Raw genomic sequence first — 21,890 nt, forward strand, 5'->3', positions numbered from 1 at the left:
CTACTAGAGAATTGATTAATCAATCGGATTAAACTGCATTTTTAGCGCTGAGAGTCGTAGTTAGCTTTTAAAATTAAATCGAATATCAAAATCGAGGAATATGATTTCAGCAGTATATTTACGGTATATTTCTTCAATGGGAAAGTATCTTTCGGTATATTGTTGAATGGAGACGGTCATGGAAAGGTATGGACAGCAGGCCAAAACGGCCAAGGGAAATTACGAGCCTCGAACGAACCTCACCTAGCCTTCAAGATTAAGAAATGCAAGGTATGTTGGGGAAAAGGGGTGGAATTCGTACCGCACGAATTGGAGTTTCTGGGCAGTTTCGCTTATTGGCCATACCTCTTTTTCAACTTTCTGGCAACGAAAAAAAACAACGTTTAGTTTTAGCCAGGTCGGACGTGATTGTTTAGTTTTTGGATTTTGCTTGAAAATTACGCCTTCAATTACTGCCCGTTTAAAGTAATTCATCCGTCTCTACCGAAACTTGTGCAACGAAAATCCGATACGAAGCGCCACTCTGGTTGCAGGCAACAACACAAAATATATGGGCACAAATTTGTATAGCAATGAAAGTGGAAATCGTGTGATGTCATGTTGACGACAAAACTGTGCTCTGCCGTTTTTTGTTAATTGAAACAACTTCCTGCGCTGCCAACTGCTGCTGTGTGGGTGTGGGAGAGTGTGCAACACGCGCCTGGAATAGTTGTTCCAAGTGCGACAAGTGTAAAAAAACACACATTTTGGCTTGTGGAAAAAGAATTGAATTGAACAGAAATTCCAATTTTCATTCCACTTCACTGGAGAGTAGCACAAAAGAGAAAAGGTAAAACGCACACGCACACACCAGCGCAGCGCAGAGCTGAGAACATCACAGTGTGTGTGTGTGTGGAGTTATGAACGCCTCTCCACATTTTGAATGTGTTTGAGTAAACGGGAAACTGCAGAAGCTCCAGCGCCACCACAACCCCCTGCACTCCACGTCCGGCATAAACAAAACGAGAGGAACATTTTGTATTGATTTCCCTCCAAAAACAAAAACAGGGAGAACTAGAAATCTACGATTCCGCCCAAGCAACAGGAGAGTCACAGGAGGAGTCAGTGCCACGCCTACGGGCTGCCTTTACCGTCCGATCCACCCGCATTTCCCTTCCAACACGCCCCTATCCACCAGCCATGTCCAGCCCCAGCCAAACAGAGGGCAGCCAATCCCTCGAGGAGCTGCGCATGGAAGTGGAGCGTCTGACCCGAGAACTTGACCAGGTATCCTCCGCCAGCGCCCAGTCTGCCCAATATGGCTTGTCCCTGTTGGAGGAGAAGTCGGCGCTGGAGCAGAAATGCGAGGAGCTGGAAACTCTCTACGATAACACACGGCACGAGCTGGACATAACGCAAGAGGTAAGCGGAGGGTGGGATAGGGGGGATTAAGACCTGTTCATATTTAATTAAAGAAAGGGGTTAATAAGTCATCTCCTTCCGGCTAAGCTCCTCCCAGACTTCCGTGTGTTCCCTTAACACCTTCGGAATCTCATTTAGCCAGGGTCCACTGTTATTACCATTCTGGTCGGTTTCCAAGCATTCGCCGCTTATCTGCTATCTTGCTCACCCAACTATTTAGCTCGCATAAAAACAAAAAGCAAAGCGTTTTCACAATCGCCTTCAATTTGTCTTGCTGGCAAATTAACTCGCTCACCTGTTGGCCAGTCTCTCTCTTCTCTCCATTTCTCGCTCTCTCGCTTTTGTCTTTTGCAGCGCTCTCTTTGGTCTTGTCTGCTAGGTCTAGCTGAAATAATCGCCGATCGAACTGAGTCCGCTGACCATGACCATATGGTCACGTGCTGCTTTTCAAAACTGGGCTTGCGGTACTCTTAACCATTCAGTGAACGCCGCACCACCCCTCTCCCAAACGCATTACTGTCGTTCTGGTTCTACCTCTATCTCTCCTGATCGCGGTTAGTTTGTGCAAGAATTTGGAGTCTTTCTGAAAGTGTTTTTGGTTGGACTTAGATTAGTATTTGTGTTCTGCAGTGGAATAAAAAATTGCTTGGTTAGTATAAAATGGAAAAAATAAAAAGTTAATTGCTAAAACTTTACACTTTTAATAAACATATTTGTATGTCAAAGTTGATAAATATTGCATGGTATGGTATTACCAAGAATATACAGCTGTTAATAGCTGTAAACTTTAAACAAAACACAAATTAAAAACAGCCGTCAAGAATACTTCCATTATTTCAGTTCTCTGGTTTTAGCACGGTCAATCTATTTTTGCCGTTTCATTTTGCACCTACGTTAAGCGCCACATTGCCTCCTTTTACCCCGCTCAGAACCCCGTCTAGTATGAATAAACTCTGCCAATTAGTCGTCGCTACCGCTTGGCATTTCCGCTGGAATTCCTCCGCTGGATGAAAAAGACAGGAACCGGGCATAGCCAGACACAGGCAAACTTTTGTCCCTTCGTCTGCAAAAATCAAGTGAGGGAACAATAATCATTCTGCCCTCTATTATCATTTCTCTATTCTATGTTTTGTTTTGCCTTTTGTGACTCTGTTTTTCTCTTTGTATTGTTGATAATTAAAGTGGTTGCTAAAGTAAACGATTTTTCTGGGAGTATGACTATCAGGGTGAATTAGGCTTAGCAGAATATTTATACATTCTGATGCTTTTCAGGAATTAAATATAGTCGCTTCTTAAAGTTTTTTAATTAAATTATTTGTAATAAAATATGAATTCGATTTACCCACAAACTGTTTTCTGGCTTTAATTATGTCATAACTGCAGGGATAACTTTTCATTTATGCAAAGTTCAAAGATCTTGGGTAACAAACCCCCCCAGGGGACGTTAACACCTGCATATTCAGGAAAATAGCAAAAAGCCTGCCAATTAATTGTAGTTTGCACTTGGGCCCCGCTTGATGGTTTCCAGCTTGTTGGATTTGAACTCAACTGAACTTTTCCGAGAACACAAAAAACGAGTGCGAGAGAAAACCCTCTCTGAATGCCTCCCTCTTTTCCCCTCACCCACACAGTTATACAAACGCATTCCCACTCTCTCCCACTCACACATTTTAATGGATGCTTAAAATTAAAAAAATTAAAAACGCTAAATGGATGGACTTAAAGATACCCTTTCTTTTGAAGAAACTTTACGTTTTCGAGTTCATGGTAATTTTTTTAGAATTTTACTGATATTTTTTTGTATTTTCCTATATTTTGTTAGTTGACTGAGAATTGTATACAAAAAATATAAAAGAATATATATAGTTCGAATGTGAATAATAATGCATCTTTCAGTGTTCCAAAAATCTCATGAACACGAAAATACCTCAAAAGAGTATAATAACTTTCGCAACGTCGACGAAAACGTCACTCCAGGCATTTTTCGCTAACTGTAACTCAGGGGATGAGGCTGAGGCGCATCAGAAGGGGGAAGGGTATTTCCACTTGTAATCAAGATATCAGCCGTGGGCGACCTCACCGTGAAATGACACAAATCAGAAGGGAATGGGACGGTACGGTACGGAATGGAAAGTTTCCGCCCTACTGTGACTATGGAGACCTGTGCCCGGGGCGTGAAATTAGCTTACTAAAATTAATATAATCGAAAATTTACCATGAGATTTGGCCCGGAGGTCAAAATTTTCCCATTGAATGAGTTTTAATGCTATGAGAGTTTTGATTAGGTTTCCGGGTTACTGAAAATTGGTAACAACTGCAGCCACAGAACAAATATTTGGCCAGGAAAACCTGTCAGCGACAGAGCCACTTTCCCATTCAGTTCATAGGGATTCAGAGCTATTGCAACCAGTGGGGGCAGGGCGACACATACGATGTTTTTTGGACGTTTGTAACTGCGGCAATTAAAATGGGCTCCGCAACAAGGGCCATAAAGCGAACGAGGGACGCAGTCCCTCCTCCCAACCATCTCGTACATGAATTTCCTGTCTTGTTTTGTGCTGTCCGGGTGCTCTTCTGTCCGATTCTGCGTTCGTGTGTGTGTGTGTGTGATGGTCATAATTTATGGCTTACACCAAGGACATTCCACCGTTGTTCTGTGGGTTCTGTTTCTGTCGCGGGGCCTGCTGTGTCAACGTTGCTACTTTTTGGGTCCTGGTCGATACCAACAAGTTTTTAATACAAATTTAATAATTAATGCCATTATTTGTCGTGGTTTCGTGTGGAATTTACTAAAGCAAAGTTGTGTGGAATGTTACAAAAGTAACAAAAGGTATTTTTTTAAAGAGAAAATAGAATTTACATTATGTACACACATATGGAGCACATACATACATACCTATATATCGAGCATTTTCTAATAAAGTGTAAGCCTCGGATCAATGGGAGCCACATTGGCTATTGGAGTAGTGGAGAGGGAACGAACTCAACTCCGATTAGTGACTTTGAATTTTAATCCTAATTAATGGCTCTGTGTTCACATAAACATTTTCCAAATCAATAAATATAAGCACCCCCAACAGCAGTGGTGCTCAACCTTAAGCTTAAGCTTCATGAATTTATGACCCTGTGAATCCTTGCCAAATGCTTAACCGAGCCAAATCCTGGTTACACAATTACAATTAGAAATGCAACAGCAACATGAAAGCCGCAAAAGGAGAGGCTGAATTACGAAGAGGATCAGGACCAGCAGCAATAGCAGGATTAAGAGGGAAAACAGGAGGAAAAGAAAAAAATAGAGAATTATAATGATTTGACACTGATGTTCTGTTCTTTTGGCGCAAATTGCAATTCTCCGGCAATCAAACTGGCAGCAGCAACAGCAAGAAGAGGATGAGCCGCAACTGCCATTGGATGCCCCACAAAAAGGGGGGCCATGGGTTGCAAGGGGTTAAATGTGGCGCTTGAGCACTGACAAAACATGTTTCCGTCGCAGTCAGACAGCTGCATTGGCATCAGTAGCAGTGGCAGGAGTCGCAGAGGAAAAAGGAAATGAGTAGGAAAAAAGTGTTGTACTTCCCGCCAAGCGCACACAGCCAGACAGGTCCCCCTACCTCCCACACTGCCTCCCATTTCCCCAGAGGCCGTTGCAATGAATTGCAAGCAATGAAAATGTAAAGTACACAAAACTTGTGACGATGATGAGCAAAATCTGTGCAAGGATGCTCGGGCGTACACAGGACAACTGTTGTGACAATTGAACTTTTGTAGTCCCAAGTCCTGGAGGGGATCTGTGCGAGAGATGTCGCACAGGATGGGTCTCGTTTGAGAGATGGAACTCTGTCTCCTGCTGGGGTCTGGCGAAATATATAGCCCTGTCCCCTGGAGGTGACTGTGCAACTAAAATGGTTCTGAATCGCAAATGGGGTTTCGGGTGTTTTTTGGTGGGAATGGACCCTAGATTGGTTTGTCCTGCATAATGACTGTGCCATTTATTTGCGTAAACTTTTTGGCGCATCCCCTTTAGGGTTCCCTCTGCTAATTTGACCTCGAGTGTAGCCATTCTGCCATCCCGTTGCTGGATGCCTGCCAGCTGACATTTGCATGGCAATCATCTCCACATCGTTTTCGAAACAGTGTGCAAATGTGCAACCAGATGGATGCAACGTGGAAGGACCATTGGCTGTTAAACTGAGGCGAGGATCCCATTATGCAACACACATTGGCCGAATACAGTGGTAGAAGAAGAAGGAAGACAAGGATGCTGTTGCACTCGGAATAGTTATTATTATTTCGTTTTATGTGGTTCCGCTCTTTCAAGGATTTACGGTAGTGTGTGGCCCCTCACTGTGCTCCATTTAAAATTTCCTACTTTTTTCTTAAGAACGCCGTTTTTTCTGGGGGCATGTCGAGGTTGAGCCTTGAAAAAGAGAGTGTGGGTAGAACTCCAATGGAATTTTTGTTTCGTTAAACATCTGTAAAATCGATGCAAAAATAGTCTTTTATAAGATTTCCTTCAATTGCCACAGCTTCAGCATTAACTTCAGCTTTATTTTCTCATTTTAAATATTCGTTAGAATAGTCAATGTCAAAAAACGAATTTAATATTCTACTTAGGACACCCCCAGGTATGCTTGAGTTCAACAGGATTACTCCCTTCATATTCTGGCACTTTAGAGGGTAAGACATACTTATTCCGTTTGCCCTCGCAGTTGGCAAATCTCACGGATTCCCATTTCATTGAGGGCGTAATTTGAGTTCTTTTGTGCCACAGTTTCCATGCTACAAATTTCTACACACACACATTATTTTCTCTTGCAGTTTTCTCGCTTTTCTGGTCGCCGTTTTCATTTGTCGTTTTATTTTATATTTTTTGTGGCTTTTCTTTTTTCTTTCATTTGGCGACATTTCAAATTCAGTGAGTGTCATGCCCGTGCATTGACATGGCCACAAATGTGCGTCCGTCCGCTCTCTCTTTCTCTCTCTCTCTCTCCAGAGTGTGTGTGTGGATCTCTTTCTCTCTTTGTGTGTTCACGTGTGTGGGTTTATGTCAGAGACCATAACAAACAGTGCACTGAGGGAAAAATCAGTGGCTAAAAATCCGAATGTCATATGAAAAATTTTGGAAATCTCCAAAAGTTTGCTTTGAAGAAACATTCATGTGTATGTAGATCTTGCAATAAGATTCAAATGAATAGAAGAGAAATGGGTTTAAGATGAATATAGAATAGTTTGAAGATAGATGGAAGAACATTTGAAGATCGATGGAAGATACCAGTCTGAAGATTGATGAAAAGCTATTAGAAAATGGTCTCTAAATTATATTTTTAAAATAAATTTTTTTATTTAAATGATTTTTCCAAGATTGATGGAAAATGGTGGAAAATGGAAGATGAAATATTGATTTTAGATAGAGAAATCTTTTTATACGTGAGACTCGAGCTTTCTACCCCTAGTTTTCACCGTGTGCAAAACAGTTTATTGTTGATTGTTATTTGGGTTGCATTCGTAGGCTGTTACCAGATTTAAATTTACTCTGCTGCGTTCCATGAGAGTGAAGCGGCCGTTGCCGTCTCAGTCGTCAGTTAACGAGATGGGCGTGGTGTCGCCCCCATGGAATATATGTACAATATATACAATCTGTTCAGTCATTCATGGCATACTTTATCAACATTGGGGAGCATAACCACCCATAACAGACCCTCCCCCCCCATCCCATGTCCGTAGCTCTGTATCCATGCCATTGCACGAGGAGGAGGTTATTGTTATGGTCGCCCATTGCCGGTACGGACCGAGCTGTTGTTCCCTGCTGTTCCCACCTCAGTGCGCTGCCACAGTGCGCTCCAAAATTCTGCTCATCGTCGTCATAATGTGGGCAATCTGGTCTATTTTTAGTGCCTGTTCGGTCAGGAGGAGCTGTGGCTATGGCAGTGGGAAACCAAACATTGCAACATCATTCCATGCATATAGATATACAAAGAGACAGAGATAGAGATGTCCGCAACAGCTGTTGCTGCCACTGCCTAATGCCACCCCACTTTCAGTTCATTTGAACGGGATCTCCCTGCGTTTAATCCATCCGCAGATACATTGTGAAATTTTCTATTAGATATCAGGATGGGGGCATAGGCCTGTTCCCGGACCCGGTGTCTGGTCTGGCGCCATACTATGTGAAGTGCCTCTTTGGCTGTGCCTCTTCTGTTTGGCCTCTTCTGAACTGTGTTAATATTTGCTCGACTTAATTAAAAATCTTTTCTAATTTGCATAAAGTTTATGCCGTCATTTGTTTTGTGGCCTGTTGCCCCGTCTATGCCGTCACTTCACATGGATGGCGAGGTACACTGTGAGCAATTGGTGGGGTATTTATGAAAATGTAGAGAATGAAGGACACAAGATTATATTTATGGAGCGAAAATATTCACGTAATTTAACCTCAAAGTGAAGATAAACATATTGTACCATATAGAATGAAATTATGTTTACCTAATTTCGAGCAGGACGTCTCTTGGGATCCCAAATAGAATAGAGATCGCAGGTTAATTCAATAATACAATCTTTCAAATTTGATGTCTTGCCTTCTGCATTTCAACAATATTTTCCATTGTAGTGCTTTTCTTTTCTCTGAGATGTAAATGTTGATTAAATGAAAGGTTGACTAACAAGTGTTGAAACTCTTAAAAATTTCTAATTCAAACAAAGTGTCCAATGGAATTTGAAGATCTCTTTTAAATTATTTAAAAGTTACACAATCTGCAGAATAATAAAGCGAAAAAAAAATCATAAAAATAAGTAAAAGTAACAAGAAAGTGTTGAGATCTTAATGTCATTTGTTCTTTGTATCGTATATACCGTCTCGAAGAATATGTTCATATAAGGATCTCTTTTATATGGATAAAACATTCTGTTACATTTGAAAGAAATGCTTTTTAAATCCGCCCTCATTTCAGATTCTTTGTTTGTTGATTATCTCTCACCTGCCCCCTCCGTTCTCCCAACTCTTTCCCTTCCAGTCTTCTCTCTATTTTCCCTCTTAACTTAAGAGGCGCCTTGCAATTCGGTTGCATGAACGAACGTGCGACAGCTTTTAGGCAGCTGAAATTCCATCCGACTCTTGCCTTGGCCTTTTGTTTTCTTTCTCCTTTAGGTTTGCCGTCTTTACAACTATAGCACCCCCTTAGTCCCCCTTACTTCCGCGTCGTATTACACTAATTAACGAAATGCACTTAGCTTAAAGCAACCAGCCGCCTGAGTGGCTAGAGAGGGCGAGAGGCGGTCGATTGTGGGTGTGTACGATTGTCAAATTGAGATTGCAAAAAAAAACAAGAGGAAAAGCTTTGGTTGACGTCGCCCAGAGCCGTCAACGATAATTATACGGCCACAGTAAAAACTAAGAGAAATGAAGCAGAGTTGGCCAACAAGACGCGGCTTATCAACGGGTTAAGGATAGACACGACTGGCGTCATTTGTGTGCCTCTGCCGCCTGCTAATTACACAGCATTTAAAACGGCGGACAGAGAGAACCCGAAAGAAAAGCCCAAACTAAACTTTTTACTGGTCCTTAACGCAGTTTTCTCTATCCTCGCTCTCCTTTTCGTGGTCACTCCTCGTTGGGCAATGTGGTTGCTTCTCTGTGATTCCCACTTTCTGGCCTCCTCTTTGGCTCTGAGGTCGGTCTGCAAAAGTCCCACTCATGATTTCTGGCCGCGTTTGGATGATGAAACTTGTGAAGCACGTACTCGAAATGTGCCCATAGAAAACTGGTAGACTGGCGACTGGCAGACGGGGTTTGAGATTTCAATTAAAGCCGCCATAAGGATTATACACCCCCAAAACACGGTAGGAGCACACCCAGAGTCCACCCACTCCCTGACCATATGGACATGCCGCATGCCAACAATCAGCAGCGTCTCCTGCGCCCAGTTAAGGGCTTGGCCTGGCCACATAAACACTATGTATACTGCTCGTATATTCGTACCTATGTACATATTTACCTTGTTGGACAACTGACGGGCATGGCCCTCGTCGTCCTGGGTACTGGGTGTGCCCCCGTTAACATTTATGTGCTTCCGAGCGTCATTAATGCGCTTACCGACACTCTGCCTCTGCCACTGCCACTGCCCAGGCACGCAATTATCGAAAATCCAATATATACGGACGACTGAGTCCAGGGAATCCCAGAGAGCAGCTAGCTGCTGCATCTGCATCTGGGAGATATGCAGTGCACTGCAGTGGGAGGTAAATAAAACTCGAAGATGTTTAAGGACATATTTTTCAATCAGCAAAATGCCGAATATACTCTTTCCTTTAGGGTTTATCAGATATAATAAAGATAGATGGGATTTTAGTGGGTTGGAATAGATATATATTTTTTAGAAATATTTAATTAATGTTTGAATATTAAAATAGAATTATATCTTCGAATATGCGTACCCATGAGTTCTCTTTCAATGCTTATATACCCAAGAGATAAAAGCGTATTGGAGCTGGGGAATTTAATGAAAAATGAAGCCAAGTGAAAGGCAGTGAGCCACAGCAAAGGTCCCTAGTGGTAAACGCCTCTCCTCGAAACAACCCAAACGAGCCACACCCTTTCGAACATCCATTCCCTCCAGTAACTTACACATGCAAATTACTGCAATAAAAATCCAATGGCTGGGGCTGCTGGAGGGAAACTTTTATGATTACTATCGTGGTGTGGCATTAGCCACATTTTTACGCCGCCCCATCTGACACCTCACTCATCGTCCGTTCTGTTGTAATCCATTGCAGGCCCTAACAAAGTTCCAGAGCTCACAGAAGGTCACCAACAAGACGGGCATCGAGCAGGAGGATGCACTGCTCAATGAGTCCGCGGCCAGGGAAACCTCGCTCAATCTGCAAATCTTTGACCTGGAGAACGACACAAAACAGCTGCGCCATGAGCTGGAGCGAGTGCGAAACGAGCGCGATCGCATGCTGCAGGAGAACTCGGACTTTGGTCGTGACAAGAGTGACAACGAGGCAGAACGACTGCGTCTCAAGTCCGAGTTAAAGGATCTAAAGTTTCGGGAGACGCGTATGCTCAGTGAGTACTCTGAGCTGGAAGAGGAGAACATATCGCTGCAGAAGCAAGTCTCCAATCTGCGTAGCTCTCAGGTGAGTTCCTCAAATAGACATGATATAGGAAGATGTAATTAATAATTGATTTGTGTTTCCTTTTAGGTGGAGTTTGAAGGGGCCAAACATGAGATTCGTCGTCTCACCGAGGAGGTTGAGCTGCTAAATCAACAGGTGGATGAGCTGGCGAATCTCAAGAAGATTGCCGAAAAGCAAATGGAGGAGGCTCTGGAGGCATTGCAGGTGCAGCATTTGAATGACTAAATGTATCCATAAATACTGATCCACTACCATTCTGCATTAGGGGGAACGGGAGGCAAAGTATGCGCTGAAGAAGGAGCTGGATGGCCATTTGAATCGCGAGTCCATGTATCACATCAGCAATCTGGCCTACAGCATACGCAACAATATGGAGGACAATGTCAGCCAGAATTCGGATGGCGAGGAGGAGAATCTAGCACTGAAACGCCTGGAGGCTGACCTGAGCACCGAACTGAAATCTCCCGATGGCACCAAATGCGATCTCTTCTCCGAAATCCATCTGAATGAGCTGAAGAAGCTCGAAAAACAGCTGGAGAGCATGGAGAACGAGAAGACTCATCTGACGGCCAATCTGCGGGAGGCTCAAACGAGTCTGGACAAGTCACAAAACGAGTTGCAGAACTTCATGTCCCGCCTGGCACTATTGGCCGCCCATGTGGATGCTTTGGTTCAGCTGAAGAAGCAGATCGATGTCAAGGACCAGACGGCTGCGCAGGACCAGAAGGATGAACTGCAGCAGCAGCTGCGGGCAATCATCTCGCAGTACGCCAACTGGTTCACGCTCTCCGCCAAGGAGATCGATGGCCTCAAGACTGACATTTCCGAGCTTCAAAAGGGCCTCAACTACACAGATGCCACCACCACGTTGCGCAATGAGGTGACAAATCTGAAGAACAAGCTCCTAGCCACCGAGCAAAAGTCCCTGGATCTGCAGAGCGATGTGAAGACCCTCACGCACATCTCCCAGAATGCCGGCCAGAGCCTGGGCTCGGCTCGCAGCACTCTGGTGGCCCTCAGCGATGATCTGGCTCAGCTTTATCATCTGGTCTGCACTGTCAATGGGGACACTCCCACACGTGTACTACTGGATCATAAGAGCGATGATATGAGGTTAGATTGAGATAAAAGAATATTGTTTATTAGAGCTTTTTGTAATCGGTGCAATATTATTCTCATTGTAGCTTTGAGAACGATTCGCTTACTGCCATCCAGTCACAGTTCAAGTCCGATGTGTTTATTGCTCGTCCACAAATCGTTGAGGATCTCCAGGGTTTGGCCGATTCGGTGGAGATCAAGAAGTATGTGGACACGGTCAGCGATCAGATCAAGCATTTGAAGACAGCTGTGGAGCATACCATCGATTTGAACAAACACAAAGTTCGCTCCGAGAGTGGAGATGGTACGTGGATCTCCCAATTGTATAAAAGCATTCATTTATAAGTATTGTCATCTATTATAGCTGTGGAAAAGGGCAACACCGAGGAAATGGAAGAGTTGCAGGAGCAAATAGTCAAGCTCAAGAGTTTGCTGTCGGTGAAACGAGAACAAATCGGAACCCTTCGTAATGTGCTCAAGTCAAACAAACAAACCGCCGAGGTGGCTCTTACCAATCTCAAGTCCAAGTACGAGAACGAAAAGATTATTGTCAGCGACACCATGTCCAAGCTGCGTAACGAGCTCCGTTTGCTCAAAGAAGATGCAGCCACCTTCTCCAGTAATTATCCAACGATAAGTTGTTGCATTTTATCTAATTAATAATTAATTAATTAATTTCTCAGGTCTGCGTGCCATGTTTGCTGCACGCTGTGAGGAGTATGTCACTCAAGTGGATGATCTCAATCGCCAGCTAGAGGCTGCCGAGGAGGAGAAGAAGACACTCAATCAGCTGCTGCGTTTGGCTGTCCAGCAGAAGCTGGCCCTTACCCAGCGTCTGGAGGAGATGGAAATGGATCGGTGGGTGCATTTGGGTCGCTAAAAGTCAGCCATAAATCCCCTACACATATCTGTCACTGTCACATAAAGTTCTGTTATGTTCTTCCTTGTATCCCTCCCAATTCCCGAGACTCCAGCATTCGGTAAGCATTTGCAAATTGCAACAAATAGGCTTTGCATGTCTGCCGCCTGCCTGCCTGCTAACCCGCTGCTGGAATCCGCCTAATCCCAAAAACAGCCCCGCTGTGCGCTGATTAAACAGTAGAATCATCAACATTTTAAGTGTTGAAACAATGAAAGTTATAAACAACCATTAGAACCACACAAGAATAACACATTTCTTTCGTTTCCTTCCCCCTCAAACAGCGAAATGCGTCATGTGCGTCGTCCGATGCCACAGCAGAGTGCCACACGCGGCAAGTCCTCGTTCAGTACACGTCCATCGAGCAGGAATCCAGCGAGCAGTAATGCAAATCCCTTCTAACATAAAATCAGCGTGCAGCGTAAACTTTTGGCTTTAGTTTATACTTTGCTTAAGTTGTAAGTTTGTTGGAGTTCCTTCAGACAGAGAGAGAGATTTATAAAGAGATCAGCCCTGCAGCAATACACAAAACTTACTGCAGATTGTGAACGATTTGAGAACCAAGCTATAACTATTCTCCATCTAACTACTATAACTATATATTTGTTTGTATTGTATTTGTATTTATTGAAAGTTTAGTTAGAATGAAAGTTTTGTGTTAGACAAGATCGAAAGGAAGCCGGAAGCAGTAAATGGTTATTAACGGTTAGTTACTTAAACGTCCAATTAATTTAATTAAGACGAAACAAAAAGTGTGAGGTAAACGAGAAGATAAAACGTAACGAATTGTATTTTTCTAAATGCGAATCACATGTACTATATGTATTCGATAGCGTCCTAGTTTCATATCAATTTGATTTTTGTTAAGTTTCGCGTTGAATTTTGAATTTTTGTTATCAACGCTGTGCGCAAGCAAGGAAAAGTAAAACAAAACGAGAGAAATTGATAAAAAATATTGTTGTTGAACAAACGAAATTGGTATTGGCAATTGTGGAATCATGTATTAATTGGCCTGCCCTGCCCGATAACCAAGAGTATTTTCACACGGGTTTACAGTCGTACCCCCTAAAAATGTACGTAACATGAACAAGAGGAGACCCTTCCTCCTCGCCGAAATGTATATTATTGTTTGTGTTTGCAAGCCATTGTATACCAACAATGTAGCAAACAGGCTACAAAGTCTCAAAGACGATTCTGAAGATGATTATTTGTATTTATAGAGCGCCACTGGGGCCTCGCCAAAATGATGAAGTTGTAGGAAATTAATTATTGTTTGCAATGGAGAAAAAAACCTAGTTTTTTTTGTGGTTCACAGTTAGCATTAATTGCAAAAATTATGTATGTATGATTTGTGCATTATTATTTAATTTAATTAATAAATTGCAAACACACAAAAATATCAAGCAAGTAAATAAGAAATTTGTTTTCATTTTGAATGAGTTTTTTTTTGTTTTTTGTTGCTGTAGGATAATGTAGGATTTCTTGTGCCACAGTATCTGATGAAACCATTAGAATAACCTTTTATCTTATATTATTTCAGCAGCAACAAGCTCTTATGGCCTTAATATATGTAATACTATATGGTTTAACACACACAAAATAAATAACTATGGTGATTACCAAGCAGCTTAACCAACATACAAAATAGCAAGACAAAGAGTTAAAGTTTAAATAAATATTATTATCGTAGCTAATTAAACACGAAAGTAGTGTCCAACAACCAGAGCACATTATGTAGTAGCAGTCCCTTTACCCTCCAAGAGATGGAAACTTAAAAATTAGCTGCTTCTTTTTGGGTTAACGACATTTCGTTTTCGTTATCAATCGGAAGAGATGAGATTCTACATGAAATTTATATATACAGGATCGTATATTGTGTAAATTACCGAGCCATTAAATTGAATTTATATTTAAAGTACACAAACTACACTGAAAACACACTCAGTTACACACACACACGAACACGCATACACACAACGTCCATTCATGCATTCACAGATAAAAACTCCTCGGAGTTGCCTATGAACAAATTATTTATGAAAAGAAAACCGAACTCAAACCAATTGTAAATATACATATTTATATACATACATATGAAATTTAGTAGAGATATCGAGCCAGAAACAAAAACAAAAACAAAGCAAAACAAACAGAAGATACATTCATATTTAAATATAATGATTTTATTGTAATTTTTACCGTCCCTTTTTGCGAACGAACTAAAAATACAAAGTCTATTTATGCAAAACCAATCACTGAACCAATAACGAACAAAAAATGCAACTTTCAGTTCATCAGAGATCTTATATTAAGCTACTCAAATACCATAAAACTACGTGCATAAATACATACATCGATTGATCGTTCATCCAACCAGCCAAAATATTGATAGCCTATATGGATATTACATTAAAATAACACATAAATACATATGACATAAAGATATTTCAATTGCGAGTAGCGACCATGAATGATAGCCGCCGCCAAAGAGAGTGGTATTGGTGGCGTCACAAAAAGCAAATAGTTTTCTATTTCCCCAAAACCAAAACACACAGAATGTAAGAGTAAAGCAATTGAATTTAAGATTTGAAGGATATTAATGTAAGTTTTACGATAAATTTCCGGCAAATTGCAATAACTTTGCATGTGGTAACTATGGACATATGAAAAATGCAAACGAATGTGCAAGGATAAACGGAGAGATGAGCATTAATTATACAAAATACTTATTACAAGATATGTGAAAATAAAGAAATTAGCAAATATATTCGAGGGTTTTATTGGGAAGTGGGTATTACCAACTTTAGTTGGCAATTAATATTTAGGTACTTGTATTCATGCCGGAGTTTAACAGTAGTTTTGATAGATTTACGAGTATGTTTGTATGTTGCTTGGCAGTTATTAATGCGATACCTGAATGTCTTTATGTAAAAGTCGTCGAGTGGAATAATTAAATTAATTTGTGAATCTTTAAAAAGTGGTTGGTGCAAAGAATTTGAAAGGATTTATGATAAGTATCCTTGTGAATAGAGAATACATTTAAATATCTGTAATCTCCACGATTTTTGTATATTTTTCTTATCGGTATTTTAACCCTACGTGAAACTTGTGCGATGATTGAATATTTAGTGCAAATAAAGAAATGCGCTTTTAAGATTTGGTGGGAGTTATGAGTGTTGCTTAAGAATAAATGGAAAACATATATTGCTACGTATCACCAGGGACTAGCATGTTTTGGTACGTTTCGGAACTATTACAATTCTGTAATCACGTCGATTTTGAATGTCACTCATTATCGGTCTTGTACAATCGAAATTCCCTTTGCGAAATTAGTAAAAAGAAAATATTTTCCAAGCTTTTTTAAATAAATGCTTTGTAAGTTTGATAGCACGGTTGTTAGGAAATATTTTAAAATTTATTTTACCAATGATTTAGTTAAAACGGCTCTTGTCTGAATCATCGCTCAATTCACTTCACAGCACCGATACCGATTCTTACCAAATTTCGAGTCACGAGGCCAAGAAAACTACCGATATTTCAGCCAGGCAAACAGAAATGCATAGATGAACGACCTTGGCCCTATCGAGCAGACGACAACAAATTCGATACTCGTGCATTAAAGCATACGAGCGATAAACATTTGCATTGGGGGTAAGAAAAACAAATATGCAATACACAGAAATGATATAAACGTATGGTATGTACATACATGCTCATACATTTTTGAATCTGAATAGATGGAGAATAATAATGCATAGAAATCGCAGACATAGCTCACACACATTACATATGTAGTTATGCATGTAAATATGTATGTATAAATATACAAAGGAGATTAACTATTTCTCGAAAATATATTATCTGATATGAAACAAATGACGTTGATTCTAAGTGAATTGAAGTGAAGTGAAAACACACATTGGGTTTCCAAGATACCATTTACAGGCGTAAAGAAAGTGTATCTATGTACATATACGAAGAATATCAAAATAATCACAATATTTACACAATTATTATTATTATTATTCGATATTGCAATAATTTACCAAATTGCATCAATCCGTAAATTTTAAATGAAGTAACGAAAAATCTTACGATCATCACAAAAAACACAAAATGTTGTCACAATTCCTTCCTTTTTATTCAATCTCGTGCTTCTGGCTGTTAAGAAAATGCCTTAAAAACAGAGTTTCCCATGGGTTTTCCACCATAAATCTTGCAATGATATCTAACAGGTGCATAGTACTATCAGTTTTACATTCAAATGGCCAAAAATGATGATCGAGGAGTGCAACATCATGTACTTTATCGATACCGATTCCAATCAATGGCGATGTCACGCGGCCAGCAAAACTACCGATATTTCAGCCCGGCCAACAGAAACCAGCAGACGGACGACGCGTGCTCTATCGAATCCAGATGAAAACGAAAACACCAAACTCACATATACACAACAAGCACACAGCTGAACAAACTCACACACACTGTGGCAGTCTGAAAATTCAAGCCCGTACGTGACGTTTCCAAATGGGATGCGATGCGGATGGATGCGGGCGTTGTGCCGGGTTTCTGCTTCTGCTTCTTTTATTCGTCGCCGCTTCGGTTGGTGGGTTTATACAGTTTATTGGTCGACCAGTGCCTGCATGCGGGAGTTCGAAAAATTTGTGTTGGTCGAATGGCACAAACCGAATACCAGGCGCACAGCAACATGCAGATGGTGGTTGCCCTCACATAGTTGGATGGCGGCTCTTATTGGCTGCCGTCACAGCTGCGATTGTTATACTGGGTAATTTAATAGGACAAGGGTGTATGCGTGGTGGATTATTTGCGGCGTCATGGAGGGTGTGTTTTCTATTCCATTCATACTTTTAATTTTGAAAACAGCTAGAATGTAAAAAAGAAGACTCTAATTTGTTTCCAACTTTAAAATATCCAACTCCATCTTAATAATTGCTAATTACACCGTGTGCCGTGACCACCAGGTAATCTCTTTGTCGGGACAACGAACTATTTCTCTTCCCTCTTGCTTTTAAATGATAGCGCGTCAAGGCTGGCGTCAGCTGTTTACTGTGACTGGTGCGACGGGCAGACCAACCAGAAATGCTTTAAAGAGGGATAAAACCATTACTGGCCAAAGTGGCCCAACACTACGGGACAGGGACCAATAAGTTATATTAAACAAATGGAAGAGAGGGGGGAGGAAACAGTTCTTGAACTGCAAACGAAGTGATCAAGTTTGCGCTGCAAGAACATGCACAGGGCCAAGGAACAGGTTTATGTTGCAAACAGTCGCCTATACAAATAAATGTGTATACAATGTAGCATGGTCCTTTCCTTTCAATGGCCCCCCAATTATGTGGGTGGAGTTCGAATATCATGTCGCATTGGCCATTGTTTTTGGCCATTGCATTCGATGATAGGTCCCGAGCCTATTGGAAATCACAATTGTAATTGGGCCTGATTGGTGTCTGATTGAGCTTTTCCCGGTGCTTGGGAGTGGGCGGCCTGGGCCTGGGCTTGTGCTGTGCTTCCTAACCCACAATTTGCTCAACAGGTGAGCAGTCTTTTGGGGCAGAGGTACGTAAGTGTTTGGCGTTAGAAAAATGCGGCAAGCAGCAAAATTTCTCGCACAGTTCTTGCACCACACAAACACACACTAATGCACACTGGCAAACACACACGATTTGCTCGACGGTTGCGACTTTTTCCGCCTCAAATTTGTGTAGTGCGATTTGTTGTATCGCGCGTCATTTAACAGGCGCGCAGCGGTTTCAGCAAGCCATTTTCAGACATTTTGGTCGCCACAGTGAGTGAGATGTCCATATTGTTGTACATATTTTAAATATATGTAGAGCGGTGCGTTAGAGCGGGATAACGATAGTGATGGTGCAGCTTTGGTGGGTTTGCGTCTTTGCTAAGCAGAAAGCTCTCAACAGAGAGTAAAAGCTTTTGATTTTGAATTTAATTTCAGGAACATGTTACTGAAATACTCCTAAACCACGCATTTGAATCTATATTCTATTGAATATAGGAAAGGTCGATAAAGCCATTATTAGCATAAGAATACAAGTTGATTAGTCCTTCAAAATTCTCGCACAATTTGTAATTCCTTTTACTATTTTGGGCCTTCAACTATTTTGAGCAATCTCTTAATCAATCACACCCATATATGCATGCGAGGACGTATCTTCACACTTTTGAGTAACAAGTAAATGAATATTTAATCAAGCGGCAAGAGAGGCCATACAAATTTACAACTGCAAATATTTAACGCATCTTAAATTTAATTAAACAAAAATGAAAACTGAAGCGTAGACCACCAATCCCCCAGTATGTGCTAAGGTCAGGCGGCATACATGATAAATGGTTCCATTAGCTTTTTTTGGGATTTTTCAAATAGTCAAAGACGTTGAGATGCCTTGCCCATGTGGGAAGTGGATTCGTTATGCTCTTAAGGATTTCAAGATCGTGCGTGAGAGAGGGCTTAGCAATTTGCAACGGATAGAATAAGTAAGAAAACATCTAAGCCACATTTAAATTGAATGCACAATTTAAGCATTCATTATTACAGTTTCTTCCAGAAGCATATTAAAATAAAATGTATGTAAATATTCAGTGATTTTCACAGTTTTATTAATTATGATTGGCTTGTTTGTTCGGCTTAATTATAAATATATATTTTATGCATATTATATTTAACCACAAATACATATTTCTTAATTGTCATTCATTTTTCATTGTTTTATGGCGGCTGTTCTCAAAGCGTTGCTTTATTTTGACTTTGCATTTGATTACATTATTTATTTCGTGGGTATTATAAATATTAATGAAATATCACCTGAGATATGTTACTTAATTTACTTATGTTAGGTGTTTGAAATATTATCTCATTGAGATGGCTTCGAGTTTCCAACCAGTTTTGAAGGTTTACACGTGATGGATATAACACTGAAATATGGAACAGATTAAATGATGGAATGTGGCAGATATCATATGGGACATAAAAGGTACATTGAACTATGGGGGGAGATAAGGCAATAAATTTACGACCACTTGGAAATTCTAAGAATATCATTATTTTCCTTTTACAGAAAAATGAGTGGACTAAATATTAATATATGTGGAAGGTGATGGACAATTTGGCAAAATAGTATTGAATTGGGTGTTAAATAAACTGAATGAAGTGAAATATTCACATTGATTGACTTATTCTGAGATGACCAAGTCTAGTCTTTGCCCTTCATTGTCGATCCATTATGTATTTATGTCCTCTCCACATGCATTCCTTTCACTTCAAATCAACTTTATGAAAAATTGTTGCTTCTCTTTAATGTCAGGATCAACATTTCCACATTGCTTACTCATCAATGAACGATAAAATGTGATTCATCTTGAAACTGTTGCCAATAATAATCCAATTCAATGTTTTCCGTACACCGTATCATCTCCACCACTTCTCCGCGAGAGCCCCACTTGATGGCAGAGGTCCAAAAATATTATTTAGGTTCAGAGCGTAACAAGTCACAAGCTGGTTAAGTTAATGGTTCTGTCACGTACCGGAGGCGGCGGCGGCAGCATCTTCTTTGCTTCTCGGGCAACGTCATCGAGTGGCTTATACATTCACTTTTTTCGCATCCGCGTTATCGTGGCGACAGCAATAACAAAGTTACCAGCGACGAGTTCAAGAAGTGCTCTTCAGGGTACTGGTAAGTCTCGTACCTCGCACTGGGTACGACGTGTACGCAAATGTTGTTGTCGCTCTGCTCAAGGTTGAGGCAAACTGGTATCATCATCTACATCCCATACACAACATTGTTGGCTGTGTCGGTCGGAGCCGCTAAACTGTCGAGAGCAGTGCGGTCCGAGATGCGAGATCGTGTCTCAATATGGTAGCCTCGCCGCTTGGCACGAGTCGGGTCTCCATGGATTAATTAATAACTGCGAGTATATCCAGCCAAAGAAGATGTTCTTGAATAGCTAGAAGCCTTTCGCCTGTCTCATAAATCTAGCCAAAAAGAGAGATTTGTGTGCTATTTGGAGGTTAGGTTAAAGCTGTCCTTGAACTGAAGTTAAAATAAGTCAGATCAAAAGCCACACATGAAGTCTGTGTGTTCTATGTCCATTATCTGCTCATTTCGTGACTACACTGGTAAAAATGATGACCCACTTCAAGTAGATATGCCATGGGTACTAAGAATTTCATTCTTAAATATAAATAAATCCTTGAAATTATATTTGCAAGGGTGCAGAACTTGCAGAATATTATTTCAGCAAACAACCATCAATTTGTGCTGTATTTTTTCTCTGCGTGTAGTACATTATTGTAAACAATAAAAATATTGTTAATGACTGTGCGGAATGCACTTAGCACTTCTTGAATGTTTTACATTTGAAACTGGCTCGGTACTCGTCTCTCTCGAGTTGGGGCTTATGATTTATGAACAATTTCTAAAGTGCACTTGTTTGACCGCAGACCTAACAACAAGTTGGACAGGTCTGCTGCGTGTTCAATTTTTTGTATGTGTTTCTCTTTTTGTAACGAAAAAATTGTAATAACAATTTGACTTTACTTGGCACGCATCTGCCAAGGGGGTTTTGGGGGGTTTGCTATGAGGCAGACATGTGACAAGATCTGACAAACGGCTGCGATCCTCTCTGCGGTCCAATGTTGTAGATGTTGCTTCTAATTTTGCTGACACATGAGGTCGTGTGACGCAGTTGTGGCCAATAGAAATAAAAAACCAGCCAACCCTGAAACTTTTAAGCGAACTGCAGCCCCCTGAGCAGGCCCCAAAAACACATCAGAAGTAGCAGGCACAGAGCCACATGAGCAACATCATCTATAAAATACCCGGCGACCCATGAACTTTACACAACGCAAGTTGCTTTTGGGTTGAGCGGACAGCCGCGGATGTTGTGGGGTTAGGTGGAGCAGAGGTAGAGGTACAGGTAGAGGTTGGGTGGAGTAAGACTGAGTGATGTTGGCTGTGCAACAAGTGCGTTGCAGCAACCCAAGTTGCAACTGACCAGACAGCAAAAAAGATCATCAATATTGAGAGTTTGTTTTGGGGGTACACCTAGAGGCAGGAATTTATCATTGAGAAGAGTTGGCAATAGGTTTTAAGGGTCATCTTTTTTCAGCATGAAAGAAAACGACCTGCTAAAGTATAGTAAACTAGAATACACTCATCAAAGCGATGAACTAGTTAAAAAATTGTAAAGCCATTCACAAGAGAGAAGCAGAAAGAAGTTAGCTAATTCTAAAGCAACTCAAACACTAGTAGAAGCGAAAAGAATCAGATCATTTATGTCCACCATTTAGATACATCAGCAGAGAAGC

At 41.0% G+C, this 21,890-nt stretch overlaps 1 protein-coding gene across 2 annotated transcripts; it reads left to right on the plus strand.

Annotated features, from left to right (window-relative positions):
* Positions 1-341: 341 nt before the first annotated feature.
* Positions 342-13,478, plus strand: LOC117582568 (protein bicaudal D). 2 transcript variants are annotated; one of them, XR_004573729.1, is made up of 8 exons: positions 342-1,401; positions 10,168-10,533; positions 10,600-10,737; positions 10,799-11,646; positions 11,718-11,935; positions 11,996-12,250; positions 12,315-12,611; positions 12,835-13,478. XR_004573729.1 is itself a non-coding variant. In XM_034270408.1 (8 exons), the coding sequence occupies exons 1-8, from the start codon at positions 1,180-1,182 to the stop codon at positions 12,950-12,952; spliced, it is 2,340 nt and encodes a 779-aa protein (XP_034126299.1). In that variant the 5' UTR covers positions 345-1,179; the 3' UTR covers positions 12,953-13,478. The 2 variants fall into 2 exon arrangements, 1 of the variants encoding a protein (XP_034126299.1); XM_034270408.1 differs by having other exon boundaries at positions 345-1,401; positions 12,315-12,489.
* Positions 13,479-21,890: the final 8,412 nt, after the last annotated feature.

The sequence above is a fragment of the Drosophila guanche genome, unplaced genomic scaffold, assembly GCF_900245975.1.
Source record: "Drosophila guanche unplaced genomic scaffold, DGUA_6, whole genome shotgun sequence".
In the NCBI taxonomy this organism is placed as follows: domain Eukaryota; kingdom Metazoa; phylum Arthropoda; class Insecta; order Diptera; family Drosophilidae; genus Drosophila; species Drosophila guanche.